The sequence below is a fragment of the Venustampulla echinocandica genome, assembly GCF_003357145.1.
Source record: "Venustampulla echinocandica strain BP 5553 chromosome Unknown scaffold_1, whole genome shotgun sequence".
NCBI classification, from domain to species: domain Eukaryota; kingdom Fungi; phylum Ascomycota; class Leotiomycetes; order Helotiales; family Pleuroascaceae; genus Venustampulla; species Venustampulla echinocandica.
The window spans coordinates 5,577,723-5,599,257 of NW_022474206.1; the positions used below are offsets into that span (position 1 = coordinate 5,577,723).

At 45.2% G+C, this 21,535-nt stretch overlaps 3 protein-coding genes across 3 annotated transcripts; all 3 read right to left on the minus strand.

Annotated features, from left to right (window-relative positions):
* Nucleotides 1–874: 874 nt before the first annotated feature.
* BP5553_04335 (Uncharacterized protein) lies at nt 875–4,528 on the minus strand (the record flags this gene model as incomplete). Its single annotated transcript, XM_032012958.1, has 1 exon — nt 875–4,528. One exon carries the CDS (start codon nt 4,526–4,528, stop codon nt 875–877), a length of 3,654 nt encoding a protein of 1,217 aa, XP_031872651.1.
* Nucleotides 4,529–9,814: 5,286 nt separating this feature from the next.
* On the minus strand, nt 9,815–10,456 carry BP5553_04336 (Uncharacterized protein; the record flags this gene model as incomplete). Its single annotated transcript, XM_032012959.1, has 2 exons — nt 9,815–10,155; nt 10,216–10,456. The coding sequence occupies 2 exons, from the start codon at nt 10,454–10,456 to the stop codon at nt 9,815–9,817; spliced, it is 582 nt and encodes a 193-aa protein (XP_031872652.1).
* Nucleotides 10,457–13,376: 2,920 nt separating this feature from the next.
* BP5553_04337 (Uncharacterized protein) lies at nt 13,377–14,242 on the minus strand (the record flags this gene model as incomplete). The annotated part of the gene is made up of 3 exons (XM_032012960.1): nt 13,377–13,522; nt 13,576–14,067; nt 14,125–14,242. The coding sequence occupies 3 exons, from the start codon at nt 14,240–14,242 to the stop codon at nt 13,377–13,379; spliced, it is 756 nt and encodes a 251-aa protein (XP_031872653.1).
* Nucleotides 14,243–21,535: the final 7,293 nt, after the last annotated feature.

Here is a 21,535-nt window from a genome sequence, read left to right on the forward strand (position 1 = left end):
GGTATGGGAGTTCGAATTGCCAGATATGGTTGATGGTTTAGCTAGCTATTTAATTGTACTTATAAATAATGTAACTTTCGGGAGACGATTTAGTTGTGCAGCACCTCGTAGCTCGCGGCTTGCTCTTCTTCGGTGTTAGTTTTAAGGTTTGCGTAAGATTTCCTGCATAATTATAGAATTTTATTCTAATGTTAAAACACTCCAGAAGGAAATAATCTACCTATTTCTCTAATGCCAAATATCTTACATGCTAACAAATATTTCGCTGCTTTCAAGGTCTCATATCTACCTCCGTACATTTTGCTTTCAAGTGTCTAGTGGAGTCCAGGGAATGTCAAGGCGAACTGATAGAAGGCGAACTTATACTCTCTCATTTTCATTTTTAGGACAGCTTTATTATTATTTCATTTCTATTTCTGCGACGGGGCTCTAATGCCGTGTAAAACCAGATCCGATGAAGTGAGTAAGTGTCCATTTGCCGTTTCCGTTGTCATTACCAGCAATCATTAAAATATATCCTTCAAAAGCCTCTATCCATGCCTGCCTTCCCCCCAGCCCCACCCAACCGCCCAGGAAACCCCCCCCCCTAAAAGGGCGCACATTTAAAAAAAAAAATTCACAAACACAAAAAATCCTGGTATATCCTCCCTCAACCCAACGCCCAAAACGGCCCCTCGCTAAATCTAAAACAAAGCGTATTCCCTATGTCCTGCCCTCCACTTGTAAAATTTCTCCGTCGTTCTTTGGTCGTTGTTGTTTTGTTGGTACATGGGTATATTCGTTCGAGTCGTCCAAATTCATGCGTGTGGTGGTACAGGTAAAAGAAAGCTAGTATCCTTCGTAGCTCCCAACATCACCGAGTTAGGATCATAACTTAGTCCATGGTCTCGACATCACTCAGCCAAGTCCTAACACCTTCTCTCAAGAAACTCTCCGTTCTCTCCACCTCCGCACCATCGCCATCTTTCCTGCTCTCCGCCACTTCCTTTACAATCTCCTCTAGGGCACCAAGGACCATCTTTTTGCACTCATTTCTTGGCACCTCCAGTTGGTGTTCTGGAGCCCCGGGAGTCTTGACACCGGAGTTTGAACGCTCGCGATTTCCGCCCTTGCGAGATGCAGAGCGCGAAGAGCAGACCGAAGATCCATTTGAGTCGTGGCCCGATTGTGCAATTATACGCTCCACTGCTTGAATGAGAGTTTCATCCATGGATATAATGGGCTCTTCAATAAACCTTTCTTCAATATGGGATGGCCAAAAGTCCATCCCAGGTGTCAACTGCGCGGCGGAATAAACGTTTCCGTAGCGGGAGTCGATACATTGGTTGCTGGTTGCCGGTTGGCCTATGTCCTTTGGCCTCACGAGTCGTCTATAGCGGATATGTTTGATACTGAAGTTGGTGGTGTCAGCTATGATAGCGCTACTGACATCGACCCAGCGCTCTAAGCGGCCATTGTCGGGAAGAGGGGTAGTGCTGAAGGCTGGTGTCGGTTCATCTCGAAGGGAGGCTTTGATTTCCTCAAGAAGACCATCTTGAGCAGGAATGGCCTGTAAAGAGAAATCAGGGTGGTAGCGTGGAAGCCAGCCCCCGACATTTATCGTCGTGTCTAACTCAGCACCAGGACGGGAGTAGTGCTCAAATCCTTCCATCCCATTACCAAATCCTGGAGTGGAGAGGTAACCGCTGCTAGATGGCGAGCTAACGGCAGTCTCAAAGGAGAGATACTCTGGGAGAGGAACATCAATGTCAATAACTCCGTCGTCCTCATTGATTGACGTCTTGACTGGAGATTCATATGCTCCTGAAGGATCAGGTTTCCGCTCGGCAAGCCGGATTATCTGCTCCGAAATCTCCTCGCCCTGTTCCGGGCCCGGTTTCGCCGTTGTAGCACTGCCTGATTGGGAGGATCTGGCTTCACGCGGTCGTTGGTCTCTTGGATCTCTAGGTGGACAGCAGCTAGCCTCGTCAACCATTTTGGCCAATTTGCCGCCAGTTCTAGTAGCTTGATCTTTACCAGCCGAATCGTTTATCCCCAACCCATCCATAGTTAGGGGTTCAACCTCTGTAATAGCTGTGGAGTCTTGCCGTTTCCCCCCCCAGAAACCGCTTATCATGCTACCCCAGCGAGAGTTATGACCTTGAGAGTCGTTGCTGGTGGTGCTATATTGGCCGCTGCTCTCGCCGCGCTTGAGAGAACGCATCAAATCATCGGTTGCAAGACTGCCGCTACTTCCTGGGCGTGGTTCAGGGCCAGTACCTCTTACCGGTCGTCTAGTGGAGAAATGGGGCATTGTAGTGATGGGCGTGGCAGTGGAAGTGGTTGCTGCACTGCTTTTTCGTGTCCCAAGATCGCTTCCGGGTATTGGCAGGTTTGCTGTTTTGATGGATGCAGCCTCGGAGGGGCGACGATCGTGGTGGATGTCTAAAGGTAGTTGAGCCGGGGGGTTATGCACGGACTGGGTAGGGAAGCTCATAGTCCGTGAATGAGTTCCTCGAGGTATACCAGTTCGCTTGTTGATTCTGCGGCGGAGAGATTCCTCCCTCAATATTGGCACCGCATACATTGGGGGAGACTGGGAGTATGCACCAAAGGAAGCTGAAGTGCTAGGACGGTGCAATCGAGGAAACGTTGGCTGGTGACTGGCTGGTAGGAAAGCGGATAATAAGAAGATCAATCTGCGAGCCATCAACTTGTTATTGGAAACGATGATGGTACGTGCCGGGACGACGATCTCATCATCCTTATTCGATCGCTGATGTTGATAATGGCGGCGACGATACCAGCTCGGTCCAAGTGCTTGAAGCCACTCAGTATGGTTGCCAAGAAACCCAGTCAGGAGGTTGAAGAAGAAGAATCCTTCATCCTTGCCGCCTGCCCACTTGCCCAGGAGTCTTGCTTCCTCGCGCCAGATGCCCCATCTACCTTGGCCGGTGACAACCCGGAGTGTCTTAATCCCGCTAACGATGCGTTGGCGAGAGAGATCGACCTCTCTGTGGATTGTTTGGACTGGCATGAGGCAGTTTGCTGTCAATTGGACAAATTTTGCATTGGTCTTGGGGATTTTGAAGGGCTTGACTTCCTCCACGACTCGTTTCCCGGATATCGATATACTAGCAGACGGCACGCGCTGATGGGACGAATTGCTTCGGGGGTCGGGGGAGCTAATATCTGCTTGTTTAAGCATAGGCAGCAGTGATGCAGTGACAACGGCTTGCAGGTGAGATAGGGTTCGCATGATGATATCCCAATGCTGGGTTATAGTGTCAATGCGGTCATCAGCATCGCTGCAGTATGAGGAGTCTATAGACTCTACGCCGAATCCATTTCCAAGCATAGTCCACCCCGCACGGCGAGTCGAATTGAAAGATGAGGGGAACGATTCTTGCTCGTTGTATGAGCTAGCCCCCCGGAAGCTAGACCTAGATATTGGTGCAGAGGGTACATGAGGAGCGGACGGCAGGTGGATCACGAGACCGACCGCATACATAGGAGTCCTCTTCTGTTTAGGTGGCAGTTTCTTTTCTGTTCGTGGCTGCGACGCTCCTTTGCCTCCTACTTTCGGGAACGGGAAGCTGGAGGCTTCACCTCCGTGGGCTATAGAAGCGGTTGGCGTGATGGTTTGTGAGGCATCCTCAGTATCCTCGGTGAGCAATGGAACTGGGAACATGCGCGTGATCAGCACTTTCCTTTTGTCACAGCTTCTTGATGCCGTATTCGAACTCGTAAACCCCGCCGATGCCGGAGCATGCATGAAATTGTCCGAGGTAAATGACTGAGCCAGTTTGCTGCTTCGCATGCTTGACCTGCCCAAGGAACCGTTTCCATCTCCCTGGTATGAGCTTGATGTAAATGAAGACTTGGATTCTGACGGGAGAATATGGACCTTGGTGCCAGTCCCTTTGTACGCCAGAACCTCCGAGTTTCCAAAGATGCAATTCGAAAATGTCGTGACCTCTTCTCTATATTCTCGTGCCGACCGCTGCCCTTCCGTTTCTGTGTGGCTAAGATTCCTCTGGTGCGCTGATCTGCGGTCAAAGGCACCAAACGTCCGGGGGGCACTTTGCTCTTGCTGTATCACCACTGGTCTTGAGTTGTGCCCTACACTTGTTTTACGGGGTGAGCTGATTGACCGACGCCCCTCCGTCCGCGACGGGAAGACGGTCCCAGCATTGTACGTCTGTTGTCGGTCTAGCACCGGAGAAGGAGGTGGCGGTGTATGGCTATCATAGAGAAGATATGCTGAGCCTGAGGTGGGAGTGGCTTCCTGCATGATGATTACTCGCACATCACGCATTTCGAGATCCATCTCTGCATTGACATCGAAGTTGGTGAGGGCGGCGGGCGCGAGCACTGTGCCGGACGAGAGCGGAAAGACCTGATCATTATGGCAGAGGGCATCAGCGTCTGGGAAAAGTAGATTGTGGGTGAATTGGTCCTCCAAGTTGGAATCCAGCGCGTTCTTCGGCCGGGATGTCGAGGAGCCATGCGAAGGGATGCCCGAGAGCAACTTCCCCAAAAGCGACATTGTGCTTGTGCTGGCCGACCGCTGAGGTCGTCCTCAGTTGCTGGATGCTGAGCAATTTTCCTAGCAGCTGGCACGCCGGCCTTGCTGCACCAGCATGCAAGACATCATCACGACGAGAGGAGGGGGGAGCCGGTATATCAGAGGGACGTGGTACTTCGAGATGCGGGCGCGGTACTAGGATTGGAGGAATGCACAGGTCGCAAACGTCAACTAAGTACGAGGAACTCCTCGGGGGCACAACGGAAGAAAACACGAAGGCTAAAGGACGAAGATCGAGCGGCGGATGAGGGGGGACGAGACGGTAGATTTCGCAGAGTCGTAGACAGGAAGAAGCCCAGAAAGGTCGGCGACTCTTGAGTCGTGTCTCTGGGGGTTATGTGAGTGAATATGGCCCGTCGCCTGGGCCTTGGAGCAAAAGGCGGTCTGTCGGTCTTGTCGAGGAAGCGCGCAAGGATGGAGGGTGGACCTTGCAAGGCCAGCGAGTAATAAGTAACAGGAACCCGAATCTACCTCTCACTACTGCGGGCTTGGTTTGGCTGTTTGACGGAGGATTTCGTGGTCTTGTCAGCTTCTGCAGCGAGTAAGGTGCCACCTGTAAATAAGCGTCCGCTGGTCAGGGCGCGTCTTCTTCTCGTTGTTGTTGGTTGTTGCAGTTGTGGTGTCGTGGAGGTGGTGGTGGTGGTGATAGTGGTTTGGTGTAGCTGGACACTTGTGCTTCTGCTTGCTTGTATTCCAAGTGCGCCTCGTCGCTCTTCCTTCCTCGCCCACAGACGAATCGGATTAATCAATAGATACTTGGGATGAAGCACTGGCAGTCTGGCTGCTTGACGGACCGAGGGCTAATCGTGGTCCCCGGGCGACGATGGGTAAATAAGGACAGTCGGAGGCGCAACGCAACTCGTATCTGGCAACTCGTAGCTCGTAGCTTATTTATTTAGTAGGTAGAGAGTACTTTGAAGTGACCCGTCAGAGCCGTCGCCACTGGGAACATCAGCGGTAGTAGTGCCGGTGCAGCGCGGTACTTCCATGTGGGGGGGGCCCATGTGCCGTATATGTATCGGATTGTGGGACTGGGACTGGGACTGGGACTGGGACAATATCATAACAATGTGGGAAGAGGCACAGAGATCCGTGAGGAATGTGAATGCGAATGTGAATGTGAATGTGAAGATGAATGCGAAATCTGAATGTGAACGACAATTGGGAATGATAGATTGGCTGTGGTCTCGTGGAGGCCTAAGGCCGCAATTACCTTTGGTACTGTACCTGGGTACCTGGGTACTTGCGACTCAAGCAAGTGCATCAGATGGAATACGACCAAGTATTGACAATGGAATGTAAATGGAATGTAAATGTAAGTAACAACTACGAAGTAAACAAGTACGAAGTAGCAAGTATACATCTACATCTGCATCTGCATCTACATCCCCCTCTTTGCGACTCGCCACGGCCACTGCCCTGTACGGAGTGTAGTAATCAAAAGCCACCGATAAACAAACTCGCATATCTCCAAACTCTATTCTCTTCGGCATCTCCCATGGCGGTCATGGTCATGGTCATGGTCATTGTCATGGTCATTCTCATTCTCATTCTCCCTCATGGTTTCGGACCAAACCCCGTCACAGAGTCCGCCCATCCGCCGCCGTCCGCCGTCAAGATGAGTTCATGATAACCTGATGGTTCGGTATCTCACCACACCACAGAACCACCGCCTTCTCCGGTCGACTTGGTCATAATTGCTGGACGCCCCGCGGGCCACCGGGCGCGGGTCAATTCGCAGTGGAGATGAAACCCGCCGCAGCACTGTACCACCCGGTCGGAGAGGCTAGAGGGCAAGACGCTCCCGGTAGTTCTGGTACTACGAAGTATTCGTGCCAAAGGTACCGGTAAGTAGGACGAAGGGAATATTAATCACGGTTCCAGGGCAGGGAACTGCATGGCACACGAGTAGCAGCCCTTCTAGTCCTAGGCCTCGTAGGGCCCCGACTATTATTTCCCGCGAGCATCAACAAGGAGCTTCCCTGTGGAACGAACGAGCCGGCAGCCAGACTGTCTCACGGGCACGCGACGCTTTGCGACAAATTGAACGGGCCGGCGCGTGTTGGATGCGGTGAGAGATGCGTCCGAGCCAGGCGTCGTGTGGAGATGACGTCTCCGGCGCGATCATTCATTTCATATGTATACCATATGTGTGTATAGGCCGGGATCAACAGCCTCTCAGAGTCTCAAATAATGGACAGCGGCGTCGTCGACCAGGCAGACAGACAGCTCGACTTGCGAACGGATCCCCGGACCCCGATGGACTGGTTCTCCTAGAGCACAAGCTGCGTTTGTTCGCGGTGCCTCGGCCTGTTGGCTCAGCAAACACAAGAACACATGGGGAATGAGGCAAAACCGTGGCGAGGACCAGGAATCCGGATTCGAGATTTCGCCGTCGCGGCGCAGCCTAGTTGTTCCAGCGGCTTGGTCGAACCTTGCGACTCCAGGTTTTTGGAGCGATGGGCTGGCTGGAGACCGATAACCGATAAGGGCCACCTGTTGTCCTGTACACCTGGGTGGATATCAAAAAACAGAAACGAGGCCCCGTTCTCGCTCGAATTCCCGCTCTGGTTCTCGCATGCTCGTGCTCCTGAATCCGAGCGCAGAAAGGCCGATGCGTTTACCATCTGGTTGCGATCCTACGGATGACTTCTTTAGCCACAACCAAACAAAGTCAACCTCGTGGAGTGTTAGTAAGGAGACTGCAGACGCCATGCCGTCATTCTCCAAGTACACATCAGGTGTTTCAGAGCATCAATCATCGTGAAGGGCCTTTTATTATCGCGACCCGTGGCTTGGAGCAGGAGCTATTTCTGCGTATTGTGAGGTAAATGAGTTAACTAGACAAGAGACAACTAATAGCCTCGCAGTTTGTCGAATACTTAGTCCTCGTGCACCTCGCCCATAGGCACGAAATCTATCATTTAGTACAGTATTTTACTCTCTTATACCTCGCAAACGGATCGAATGCTACTTCGCACACGAGTGAAAGTCGGTGAGGCTGCAGCTATCTGGAACATATCCCATCACATCGGGTCACAGCTTCAGCAGTGCACCTGGTGCAGAATGCACCCAACCATCTACCTAGCTCCCCCCTTGATTCCCAAGTACATTCAAATCCTCGGTGCATATCTATTATTACTCCTACTCCTACCTCACCGACAACGATGCGGTCACACCAAAATAAAGTATGCGACATTCCGCCATTATTCCGCCACGCGCAGTTCCACCCCCTGCCATATCTCACTTTCTCCCACATCGACCAACCAAGAGCCGCCAGCAACAGATACAGTAGTATCCTCCGAGTGCTGCCCGCTTCCGCTTTCCGCCCTCTTGTCCGAGGCCGGAAGCCTCCTGTTCCAACCTGTCTTGGCTTTCCGCCGCGTTTTCCGCCCCCAACATCTCTTTGGCCCAGTCAACGTCCCCCTTTCCCTTGCCGAGATTATGGGCTTAAGAACGTGCTCAGAAGTGGAGGTTGTAGTGACCTCGTTTCAACTGTCCCTTTTTTCCGGTCTCGGATAGATGGTTGCTATGTTGCTCCTTTGGCGGTTCTACAGAGTGGCATTAGCTAGTGTGCGGAAAAAGCAAAAGGCAAGTGTGCTTACCAGGTCACCAGGCCGAGGTCTGAACACAGGGAATGATTTGCTCACTACCTTCTTGCTGTTAACCAGACTAGAGTTTATGATGGCTTGAGCAACCTAGTCCTTACATTTGATATGAAAATGTCCAGTCTAAAAATAAATTCATATTCCCTTGACAAACGTCAAGTGATATCGGGAGCTTTTAGTAAGCTTGACAACTCTCAAGAAAGTATTAAAATCTTAGATAAAGGGGGAACAAGAACTGCTATATCAGTTATATTATGAGTTTATGTCCAATAACCGATATGCCACTGTATGTGTCATGGATGAAAAATCCATCGAGGAGCTACTGAAAACCCGAAGTGGTTTTTCATAGACCAAGCAAGCACAGCAACCAAGCAAGCACACCGCTAGCTACAAACCCGACCTTTCATCAAGGATACCAAGCTCAAAAGAAACTGGTTTGCAGCTATCTAAGAAACGGCTTGTGGATACACGTCCAGGCCATCCTTTGCCGGCAATTCATAGAATTCGAGTTAGATGCCCCACAAGAAACCTGCCCACCCTTACAACCCTGCATTTACTTTCCAAGTGGCATTTGCTGTAAAAAGAGCATAGTATAAGAAATATCTTTAGTCCAATATTGGTTTTGTCCAACTACAATACACACCGGGGTACTAGCTAGCTTGCTAGATAGTATTACGCTCTGGGATAATCTTGATTAGTAGTTATCGCTATTACTGTTAGACAAAAAAGATAGGAAATAAACAAGTACCAGACGAGTACCAGACGAGTACTTTATAATATATCTAGTATCTACATTCTAAAACTTAAATATATATATATATATATATACAAATATACAACAGCAGATATTCGCTGGTGGTCACCTACCCAACTACTAATCTGCCCATCTGAGCCTATCCTTAGTTTAATAGTTCAACCGGTGCTATACAGCCTAGCAGGTGAGCCTCGCTGCCCTTGCCCTCTATTTTATGATAAGCGATTACCTCGACTACCCTCGACTATCTCGACGTCTAGAATATAGGTCTCGTATTTACAACGCGTTATACTGCGACATTAGATACCTCCAGGTGAGCAAGGTGAGTGGGTGAGCAGGGTGAGTACTACTGAGCTAAGAAAATAGTATAAAGGGTTAGTTTCCCGCTTTCACCTCTACCTACGACTTTATCTGTTTTCTTTTAAGCTATCGAGTATAATAGGACCGAAGACTTATACCCCCGAAGAGCGGCTTGCTCTAGTATAGAAGCGAGGCTTCACTATATAAAGTATATGTAATCGATATGACGTATTAAGTAAAGTTAAATAATCCTCTCTTACTAATACTACTGAACAAAGATATAAGGATCTCAGCTCTACGCTAGGTCACAATAACAAAACGAGCAATTATTTAAGGTAGCGATATATCACTGTGATTGTGATCGATTATTTGGCAGTCAACTAGCTCTCCAGCAACACTTGAATTCCCCAGTTCACATTTTTAAATAAAAATATTATAATTATTAATATTATTGCCACAACTGGCGAATAATTTACTGACTGTACAGGCGTTATGTGCTACTATCCTTCTCCTAATAGCCCATCTGTATCCAAGAGTCCTAATTACTAGAAATATGTTGTCAGGAAATCGTCGCGGTCTTTCGCATTACCACACCTTGTAGGCATCGATATCAAAGTCCGGATATAGCAGCCTCCCGTACTCCAGCTCGCGATAGATCTTTCCTTCCTCATTCCACCATATCACAGACATCATGATCATACCCGATGTGTCGCCCTTCTTGATTCCAGGGGGAAGGCCGGGCTTGGCTGCCTCCGGAGGGTCAACCGCCAATGTGAACCAAATCACATTCTCCATGGCCGCGAATGAGTCAGGTGCAGAACTGCCCGCAATGGAAATGGCCTGGACTCTAACATCCGTCATGAGAGAGCTAAACCCCTTGTTCTGCTGGTACCAAGCTGCTTTGGGTGACCTGACAATAGCAAGAGCTACAGAAGAATAATACGTTAGAATGGTATCGATTAAGGGAGGGGTAAAAGATCTCTTACGGATATCAGTGATATGGAAGTCATCGGCCTCCATCTCGTTCATTGCGTCGTAATCGCCAGTGGTAAAAGCTACAAAGTACTTGTCGATACGCGACAACAAGAGCTTGTCATGATAGTTGATGATGCGACTGTTGTCGAATGAGGGATCGGAAGAGGTGCCATTCTGGACTGGAGAAGCAGCAACGCCAAGTATCTGAGAAAGGCCGAGAACAAGGCCAACAACAGCTGAAGGGACGAGCATTATGAACAAGAGAAGTTCTAACAAAGTGCTGGATGATGTGATCGAAGTGATGATGGATGTGAAGGAATTAGGTAGCGGATTGGGCCCATACTTATAGTTTCAGAGCTCGTAGTAAACAAATTCTGAGCTCACAAGTCTCTGGACCTGACCACCCTCGACTGAAGCGTAGCACGTCTACAATGACTACTCATCAACTGAGTTATTTGTTTGTTTTGGACGGGTGATACCTAACCGGGAGAATTCACTGGGAAGCAACCCACATGTGACCCGTCATGCCTCTGTCCGTACCCAATGCCACACGGGAATTGCTGAAATATGCACGCATACAGATCGGCGTGTTTAGGAACTGTCTTGAAGAATTGAAAAATTGTTTAAAGAAAAGTAAATGCACGTACACCAAGCATGGACCTGGGCAAATACTTTTGGCGCTGTAAACACTGTAGGATCAGTTCCGAACTCAGTCATTCAAATTCTGTGGGGGGAAATATGAGCTGACATTCTCTGCTGTCTTAAGAATATGTGCATAGAATGATTCACCCACAGAAGACGTGAACGAAATCAAATGGGGAGGTTTTAAACCCGAGCCTTGTTTTGTGTTACCATATTGACTGCAGTATGAGCTTTGATTCGCTAGGGTCGTAGCTGGAGAGAACCACAGCGAGAAAACCAAAGTTTAGAGAGATGTGTCTGTAAGTATCGAAGGACTTAATTGGGGCGGGACAGATTTTTGCCATTCCGCTGTTCGCTACCGTGGACAATAGAAGGCACCGAGTAGTATATTGAGGTTCGTTGTATCGTGAAAGGGCATCCACCTTCGGAGGGATATCCGCAAACCTTGCACCATTTCTCCCAGTCACCCAATACTGGTTGATGTCACCAATGTTGTAATGTGTTGCAAGTCTTTGAAAAAGTGGTGCGAAAAGGATGCAAGAGTAGAAGGTGGGGCTCCGGAAGAGGAAGTGAAAATGGAAAATCACAACACCTGTGGTTTTCCGATTCAGATTCAGCTTACCTACAGACACGCTAATCAATTCTCTTCTAGAACTTATGCATTTACTTAGGCAGCCACAGATACGCTGCCAAGAAATCCCTCGGGATACGTTCTTCTCCGGAGCAGAAGTGTCTTACGCTCCGAACGGTTGACCACCTGTCTCACCGACGTCGTTATTCAGCTTGACTTTGAGTATGATTATTTCCCTATTCATACAGACTCTGCCTCAATTCTTACATCTGGTACCTTCACATACAGCGAACAGACAATGTAAGAGGGCGATCTTAAACCGATTGGAGCGGATGACGATACCCCCATGAAGGTAACACGGGGGGGGGCCATCTCGGCCTGAATGTTATTGCAACTGCAGGAACCGACGATCTACGGCATTCTCAGGTAGAGAGTAGATGCCTTATTCCGCGGACGCGCTGCTCCTGCTCACCTCAAAGGAATGATCGCATATTGACATTTTTTAGGCTAAGGACTGACGATGCTGGGTGAGAGACTGTTCGGTCCTGAAGGTCCGGCCGCACTGCTCGCATTCGAACTTGGGAGCCGGCGAGTCGAGATGCTGGTCGAGAGACTGGTCGCTCCATCGGCCATCGGTGAGGGAGGATGCTCTGAGGCGTCGTGCGTGTACGAGTGTGCATGCGTGAGTTAGGATTTTGTCTCATTCACTTCAACTGTAATAAATTGCACGTTTAATCGTGATACCCAGATTAGTTTTCAATTTTTGATTAAGTCGATATAGATATTTGGATAACTTATAAATTGTTAATGAGACTATAGTCTGTACCTATAGATGATGCGTCCTGGACACACGAGGCCTGCTTGGCCAAGTCGGTCGAAAAACTCATTCGAGATAGGGTTATTGAATACCGCTTCAACTCCATAATTGATGAAGCTGCTATCGGGAAGGTACACGATTTCCGCACGTCCGCCTAACCGGTCATTTCGTTCCACGACGGCAACACTGTGCCCCTGATCTTTGAGCTGAATAGCAGCGTAGATTCCAGAGGCCTCCTCCAAAGGATACAAACGTCACGAGTGATGAGTTTTTCATAGACTGAGTCTGTTGACTGAGACCTTCGCCACATAACATAATTCAAGCTTGAAACATTCGCTCCTCTAAATGGCCGGCTCGGTGCGGACCGTGCGATCACCACGCCCATTTAACATGGCCCAATCGGAGCCGGTAAAAATGAAACATCTATAGGACGAGAACAGCAAGAAGATGATTAAGACTAAAAAACCCTCCGGTGAGTGGGGCCGGCATAGGATCACTAATGATTGTAAGACAAGTATTCACCGTTGAATTAATTCCTTGTAGTTAGCTCCCATTGTTTCCATTTGTTCTTTCTAAGATCATACGCAATACTATGATTCGATATGCAAGAGAGCTTTGCTACCAATATACAAAGGGGGACTTAGCAGCGACAAAGGAGAAATCGAGGCTAGAGAGCTCTATACTCGTACTAACAAAGTTTAGAGCAGAGTACGTAGAGTTCTGAGAACATTATAATCGGGCGGCAAAGAGCTTCGGGTACGTGAACTACAGTTTAACATTGTATTAAACTACGAGCTCTATTGCATCTCTCGCTACCTCCGACTCTTCCCATGCTCATGCCGTATCAACGCCTCGCAACGAGGCTGTTTCCACTTCTACCGTCTCGGAATATACATAAGAATACCAGAATCGCACTAGCCACGCCGACCAAAGAGCTATCAGGAACATGGTGCAGCCTAGTTAAGCGTCTCTTATAGATACAGTGATTATCTAGCAAAAATGAGTGAAAAGGAGTGAAAGCACTATCAACATTAACATCGCAGCAATAGGTTTTCATTCTCCCCTTATCTCTTGTATCGAGCAGCCTCCCAGCGGCAGCGGCGATTGATCTATAGCAGGAGGCGTTACAGTGTCTCCTACTCCTACTCCTCCTCCTCCTCCTCCTCCTCCTCCTCCTCTTCCGTAGTAAATGTAGTGTCTCGCTTCGCCAGCCTGGTTAGCAGCCCATCTGATCGCTTAAAGGTAAGTGTACGGGCTCGGCGTGCGGCAGTAGCAGTTGTATTAGCCACTGAGACCTTCAGTCAGTAATGAGATAAAGAAAGGGTATATCAGGTTACTTACTCTGCACTGGGACGACACCGCCGAAGGGGCCAGCGCGAGCGTCGTTTTGGCACCTAACCAAGCAAACGCCTTCCTGACCAGCGACGGCACCAGAGCAATCAGCATTGGCCGGGATAGCGGCCTTCAGGGGGAAGTCTGTGGCTTCTCCCTCACGGTTCCGGGAGTTCTTGCCAGGAGGGGACTGAGTAACCTGAATATTAGTCCAGGTCTGGCCGGTGCCGTCCGTGTTCATCATGCAAGTATAAGGGCCACCGCCATCAGCATTAACCTGATGTAGAGTCATGCTAATCTCGCCACCCTGCGTGACCTGGGGAAGCTGATCGCCTGTCTCGGCCATGATGGCAGAAGTACCAGCTTCGAGCTTGTTGTTGCCGGCGCCGACAGTCTCGCCAAAGGTGTCTTTCTGGTCTCCCTTGAATCGGGTCGCGTCCTGCTGGAAGGGGTTTCGTCTAGTTCCATCGCGAGGCGTAGAGGTGTCAACACCGAGAGCCACTTCAAGTAGTTAGCGAAAATGTTGGTTGACTCAAGTTCAGAGGGTCGTCTACTCACTTCCGGAGCCACCGGCATCACCGACAGCGCTAATGATGGCAGCGTGAGCGTCAACCAAGTGGGCAGTGGTTATAAGACCGACCACAATGAGGGTCTTGAAGGCATTGAAGGAACCCATTACTATGGAGATAGACCAAAAGCTATCAATTAACGAGGATACTAGATCCGTAGGAGATAATTATTAAGAAAGTAAGAAAGCAGAGGAAGAGGTAACAGAGAAGGCTGGTTGGTGTTGAGCTGCTGATGCTTTGATGAGAGGAACATAAGGGCCATAGGGGCTCTTTTTATAGATATGGAGGCAAGTGAACAGCCAAAATCAAATCATCAAGAGCCTCGATATTTCACCTCCGGTAAGTTTGAATGGCAACATCCGATGCTGCCAAGTATTAAGCAAACAACATTGCGATCGTGAGGAGCTCCAATCGCATCTTCTGACCCCCCCGGCAGAATGACAAGAATGGTCATTGCGGTAAACAAGAGTCTCGCCAGGCAACGAACGGTGTCTGAAGGTTTCAAAAGCGAAGTCTCTGATTCGATGCTATTCTGAAAAACAGTAGTGCTAGTAAACCAAACAAAGCTTGGTATGACTTGGCTGCATGATCCCCAGACAGCAAGAGGACGCTTGGGCCTAACACCGGCGTTGGCAGCCAGTTACATTCTATGTTTTTGTTTAGGCTTATAGTCTGCGACGCCTATCTCTATCGCTCGATCTTCCTAGTAGAAGGATCCGACGCTTGGAAAAAAGAGCTCACTAGCTAAAGAAATTGGAGGGGGGGCGAGTGAATGCGGGTTCAGAGACTACACCGAAGAACGTCAGAGATCGACGTTGCACGGTCACAGCCAAGCCAGTGAGCTGTCAGAGATCAAGGGTCTCTAACCAGAGGCCGGGGAGGTTCCCGGCACAAGCTATAGGACTTGTGCTTAAGTCACGGCCCGAGATCCGTGAGGCAAGATAAACTTTCGGCCGCAAGCGATCTATTTCGAGGAGGATCTCTGAGCTGAGCGTGTGTGATAACTGCAGAGCTTATTAACTACCCTCGCGTACTAGCGTCTAGTTTAGGCGACCCTATTATAGGACGCGGAAGAAAATTATAGGTTAGCCGAGCTTAGATAGTGTTGATTAATGGGACCCAAATTGGTATACTTAATACAGGTAATTGATTGGTCAGAATGGGTCATGGAATAGGGTAATTGAATTGATTCCAAAGCCTAATACTATGGGGTGAAAGCCTCACATATATAAGCAAATGAATATATGGGGTCAGGTAATCAATCAGGTAACTCAAGGAAATAATACCGATAGTATCCGAATAGCTTCCYAGGGCYTCYATCATCATGTGCCATACTAATTAGTATGGGATGCGATGATATCCGTGTATTCGGCTCATCGCGAGTACAYATATCTCATTTCTCCTTTGTAGTAGAGAAATGCTAAGTGGGGTGCTTAAGTAGTTTGACTAGCTAGCCAAGGGAATTCCTATAACTCCTATATTCTAATACTCCTCTTCAGGGATCGACTACTTAATTAGGACTTATTTAAAGCTTAATTAAGCTTATTTCTGGAGTCGAGTTTGTTGGAGATATCTACTATATTGAGTTACTGTACGAATTCGGTATATTTTTGGGCAAATAAACTTTTAGTAAATTTATCTGCTACTATTTTGGCAGTAAGTACTTACTCCACTTTAATTGACCTAGAAAGTACTTCTTAGTACAACTAGTACTAATAGATATCAATATACTTGAGTTTAGTCTCCAACTATAGAATATCTATAATAAGAAAACGTATTGTCTATTGATTATTATAGTATAACGTCTATAATTAGTCGTCTTAGAAATCGAATTAGATAGTTTTGAAGAGTTTATTCTACCAAATAAGTTCTTTAGCAGCTAATGAGATAGCTAGGAGCTCTGCTTTAGTACTCGACGTAGTAACAGTCTTTTGCTTAGTAGCTTTATAGTAGATTACTCTACTAAAGAGTTTAAAGTAAAAGCTATTTGAGTTATATCTAGTAGTTGGATTATCCCTATAAGCTGCGTCGCTCTATGCCGAAAAGAGCTTTTTGGATTGAGTTACGTTGTTATTGAATTTAATAGCTAATCTCTTACTATTTTCTAAGTACTATAATAAGTAGTCGGTAGCAGCAAGGTGTTTTGGTCTAGGATTGAGCTGAAATTCGGCTAATCTGGAAATAACTTTGGCCACGTCGGCACGTGTAATAACGGAAGTGTAATTGATACTATTTACTTTTTACTAGTAGGCAAAGATCTGTTAAAGGGTAACTTGGCTAGTATAAAGGCTTAATTCTCCAGTTAGCAGTAGAGTAGATGGGGCTTTGGCATTGATATTGACGTTGAATTTGGAGCTTATATCTTGAATATATGAGTCCTGAACAAGCTAGAGTTTCTTAGTAGAACGCTCTCTAAAGATTCTGATCCCAAGAAAGTGATTAGCTTCTCTAAGTAAGCGTAAATAGTATTTAGCTATCAATTTGGCTTCAAATTAGTCTATTTTGATAGTATCTTTTGGGGTAAAAATAGTAATGATGTTATCCACGTAAAAGAATAAAGTAAGCTAAGAGCTTGAGTATAAGTAATTAACTCTAGGAACAAGGTAAAGTCCTAACTGGATTAAAGTGGATGTGAGTTCTTTATACTAAAGTAAAGGCGACTCTTTGAGCTTGTACAGAGTCTTGTAGAGCAACAACAGCTTGCTAGGAGCTTCATACTCTTCAGGGCACTTGTATAACAATGGAGGTTCTAACTTGGAGTTAATAAATATATTAATAGTATTATATTAGTAAGTCTCTAAGCTAAATCCAGCTACTAGAGCTATTATAAATCTGAAGGTTTGAGCGGCCAGGGTTGCTGCGTAAGTTTCTTGCTAATATTCTAGCTTTTGTAAGTTTCTTTTAGTATAGAGTTTAGCTTTGTACTTAGTCAGGAATCTATTTATATTGAGCTTGTATTTGAATATCTAAGTAAGTAGGAGTAGTTTCTATATTTGATAATTCTACTTCGGAACGAATTCAAATGTCTCTATAGTCTTTAGTGTATTAAATTCGGTGTCGGCTACTTTCCTGAATTTAGTAGTATTTGGGTGACGAATTATTTGATATTAGTTCTTGGGTTCTTTTTCAAACTAAGTATAATGTAGACGTATTTGAGTAGAAGCTAGCGAATAAGCAGTTCTAAAAGCTATATTATACTCTGATAAGTGATAGGTATTAAGGAGTGCTGTAGTATATACGTTCCTCTGTCTCTTGCTCCTTAGTCTTTGTATAATATTTTCTTCGTCCAAGTAGGACGAAATTTTATTTCTGTAGGTATTTGAGTTCTCTGTACTGTTTAGTACTGTATTTTGGCTTGTAGACGATGAATCTATTAATTGGGGTGTAGTTCCTTCATTATAGGTAGCTTCAATCGTGGAATCAGGGCTTGGATTTGCTAGTAGTAAAGTTGGAATTGAAATTAGATCTAGTATAACTTCTGGGGTTGGGTAATACATTGCCTGATTATTCGCTTGTTTGTTTTCTGCTGTCGGTTACTGAGTAATTGTATTCTCGGCTTCCTGATTAGTTAGTTGATCCTCGGGAGTACTAAGAGTAGTTGTTTCTGCCGGCAGAAATGGAACGTCAATAATAATAGTATCTGAATCTATATCTACTTCTTTTTCAGCGATTATATTGTCTAAGAGCTGAAGACTCTCAATAACTTCCTCCTCTTAGTGTAATACAAAGTTTAGATCAATATTACCTAGCTAGTAAAAGCTTTTGTAGTTAAACGTCGCGTCCCTAATCTTTACTACTTTCTCTAATAATAGGACTTAAATTCGGAATATATTAGTCGACGAATAGTTTATAAAATATTTAATATAAGCTTTTGGACGTATCTTTTAGGACTTTAGTATACTTTTAATTAAAGCGTATATTTTACAGCTAAATAAGTGTAAGTATTTTAGCTTAAACTTATATCCTTTAATTAACTCAAAAAGTGTTTTCTAGGAGAGAGTTAATATTAGACGTCTATTAGCTAGATAAACTACTATTTAGTATACTTCTAGTTATAAGTTAAATAGTATTTTTGCGGATATATGTTACGAACGCCAACCTTATAGCCTGAGGCTCGGGTAATGCTAGGCAGTGCTCATATGACCGGTCATCCGAGCTCCGATGACCACACGTGACTCTACATAGAACATTTATAAAACGTTTTTCAAATGCTTACCAAGTGCTTGTGGCGCCCTAATTCATGGTCCTAGCGACTAATGCAGGGCTAGGCCCAATTGAGCCTAGCCAGCAACTCGTTTTCCAATCAATCTGAAATCCACCTCCACCATCCCTACCAACTCCACCTCTCCCATCCCGTCCACCTCCACCACCACCAGCCACCCCTACCTCCTCAAAGTGAGTATAATATATATTATTTATCGATCTTTACTCAATTATATCATATATCTAACGCGCAGATTCAAAAACAACAAAAATGGCAGCTTTGGTGGCTTTGCGCATTGTCGCGAATTCACCAAATCTGACCTTTGCCCTACCCCTTCACTTTCACCTTTACCTCAYTTTGGATACGTCCCCATCACTACTTAGTGCATTTACTGACTGATTTTAGATTATTTTCAACGTATTTTCAACGTATTTTCCAACCGTTTTCTAAACGTTTTACACCATGGCACCATTGTCTGTTGACGATCGCGCCAATGCCTATACCAACTCAGCTGATCGTCCAACCGGTGTTAGTGCATGGGTTATTGAGGATGTAAGTGTTTTTTAAACGTTTTCTGAGTATTGTCTAACTGTGTTAAAAGGGCATGCCAGTGATTCCGGCTGGTGAGATGTTCTGCAGATATGCAGATGACGAGGGTGTTATGTGCTCTGTTACAGTAAATTCCTTCAATTCCCTACCGTTTTCTAAATGTTTTCTAATTGTTTTACACAGCATAAGTATGAAAGCACCAATGCCTTGCGGGCACATGTTCGTCGCGATATTGAAAATGGTGGTCATGGCATTAAGGTCAAGGATGGAGTTAAGGGCCGAATGAAGAACGTATGCAAATCGAGTTCTATATGTTTTGAAAACGTTTTCTAACTACTTAGTCTGATCGCCACACCTCGAAGTTGGCTTTTGCTGGTGCTTACGATGCTGTTATGGCCAATGCTGCTCGTGTATGTTACTGGATTTCTCATTGTTTTGAAATTGCTTTCTAATTACTTTCTAGTTGCAAACCCATTTTGAGGAAATAGCAGCTCAGACTACCCCCAAAAAGGTAATCACTTCAAATATGTTTTCCAAACGTTTTCTAACTATGTTAAAGGCTACTACTACTGCAGGCAAGAAGGTTGTTGGTCAGGTATGTGATTTCTAAGTGTTTTCAAAACGTCTTCTAACTAGTTTATAGGCTTCTAAGACTCTTATTGCTCGGGATGCATCCGCTGCTCGCCAGCAGGTTCAAAACCCGGCCACTCAGCTACTTGAATGCCCTGTTCGAATGGTTGGCAAGAAGGGTGAGCGTGGTCGTCAAGTATGTGTTTTAGTATTGTTTTGTAACCGTTTTCTAACTGACTTCACAGGCTGTTCCAAATGCTRCTGCTATGCGCAAGCTGCTTAACCGTACTACTGCAAAGTGTGCTGGTTGCAAAGGAAGCGGTGAGAAGTGTAAGTGATTTCTATTTGATCTCTAAACGTTTTCTGAATGTCTGCTAACTGTGTCTAAAAGGTCCTGATGTTACTAAACAGAATTGGGCTTCGTCTAGTTGTAAGATCCTAGCTGCTTTTGAGATGCCGGATGATGAATCTGATAGGTCTGATGATGATGATGAATAGATGAATGTGTTTTGAAATCATCTTTAAAATGATTTCAGAACGCTTTTTCTCTGCTTTGCTGGTGTTTTATGGGTGGGATGATACCAAATGGGATATGCATAACGGTTATTATGCAATACAATACAATGATTTTTAAAAAACAAAATTAATTTAAGTGATTTAATACTTTATTATATATAAGAAAGTATAAAAAGAATAAAAATAAAAATATACTAATATTACTTTAGGTATAAGCTGATAGTATATTTAGTACTATAGAATAGAATATATATATAAGCTAGAAGTAAGTATTATAAGTTATAGTTTTATTTTAATTTCTTTGCTTTATTAGTTAAACGTTTAATAAACGTTTAATGAGTATTTGACAAGTATTTAATAAACCTTCATTAAATACTTGTCAAATACTCATTAAATATTTTATTAAATATTTATTAAATACTTATTGAATATTCGTAAAATAATAATTAATTAATTTATAACTACTTGTTAATTATAAACTAATTGTCTCTTATCTTTATAATAACTGTTCCTAAAATACTATCTCGTTATATTATTTTTATATTAGTAATCGCTCGCTTATAATTCTAAGATTATTAATAATCCCACTATTACAAATTCGAAAAATTACTTACCCCACTTTCTTTCTTTTACGACAAGTTCTTCTATTATAAAGTTATACGTCCTTTTACTTTAATAATAGCAGATCGACGTTATCTTAATCTCCGAGAGCAGCCTGATAACTCTCCAGCCTTTGAGACCCTTCAGGTAAGCTAATAAATCAATCTCTATTTGTTTTAATAACAAGTATAAAATACTAATATTACTTTTTAATAATAACTAGAATACTACCTGTGGATACTCGCAATGTATTCAGATATACCCTGGTGAAATCTTTTGTCGTATTATAGTAGACAGTGAAGAAGAAATTGAGTTATACCCTGTTAAAGTAAATAAGTTAACTTATAATCTATTTACTTTATATATATTAAATATTTAAATAGGGCCGATTTTCTCGAACATCAAACTTAATAGTCCATATRGCAAAGCATCATCCAGAGTGGCATATACATACCCATCCGCGTGGTAGAGTATCACTTGTTAGTCTATTCCTATTTTAAAAATAATAGTAATTAATAATAAAATAGGAATTTTCACGAATAACAACAGCATATTTTCGTCAAGTCGGGAGGGCGATTGAAGGTCAGGTATGAGATATAATATATATATTCATATAGTATTTTTATAACGTTTTCTAATTATTAATAAACTGTCCAGAGTACGTCTAACTCTAATTCAACTCCTGGTCCGACTCCTGGTCCGACTCCTGGTCCGACTCCTGGTCCGACTCTTGGTCCGACTCCTGGTCCAACTCCTGGCCCGACTCCTGGTCCAACTCCTGGCCCGACTCCTGGCCCGACTCCTAGTCCAATTACTGATATTCTTACTACTTTAACTACTGCTTTAAATAATGCTCCTGCCGACCAACTTATTGCTCTAACTGCTGCTTTAACTGCTACCCTAGCCCAAGCTCAGGCTTCTAACGCAGCTTCTAGTACAATTCCTGGCGTAGCTATAACTG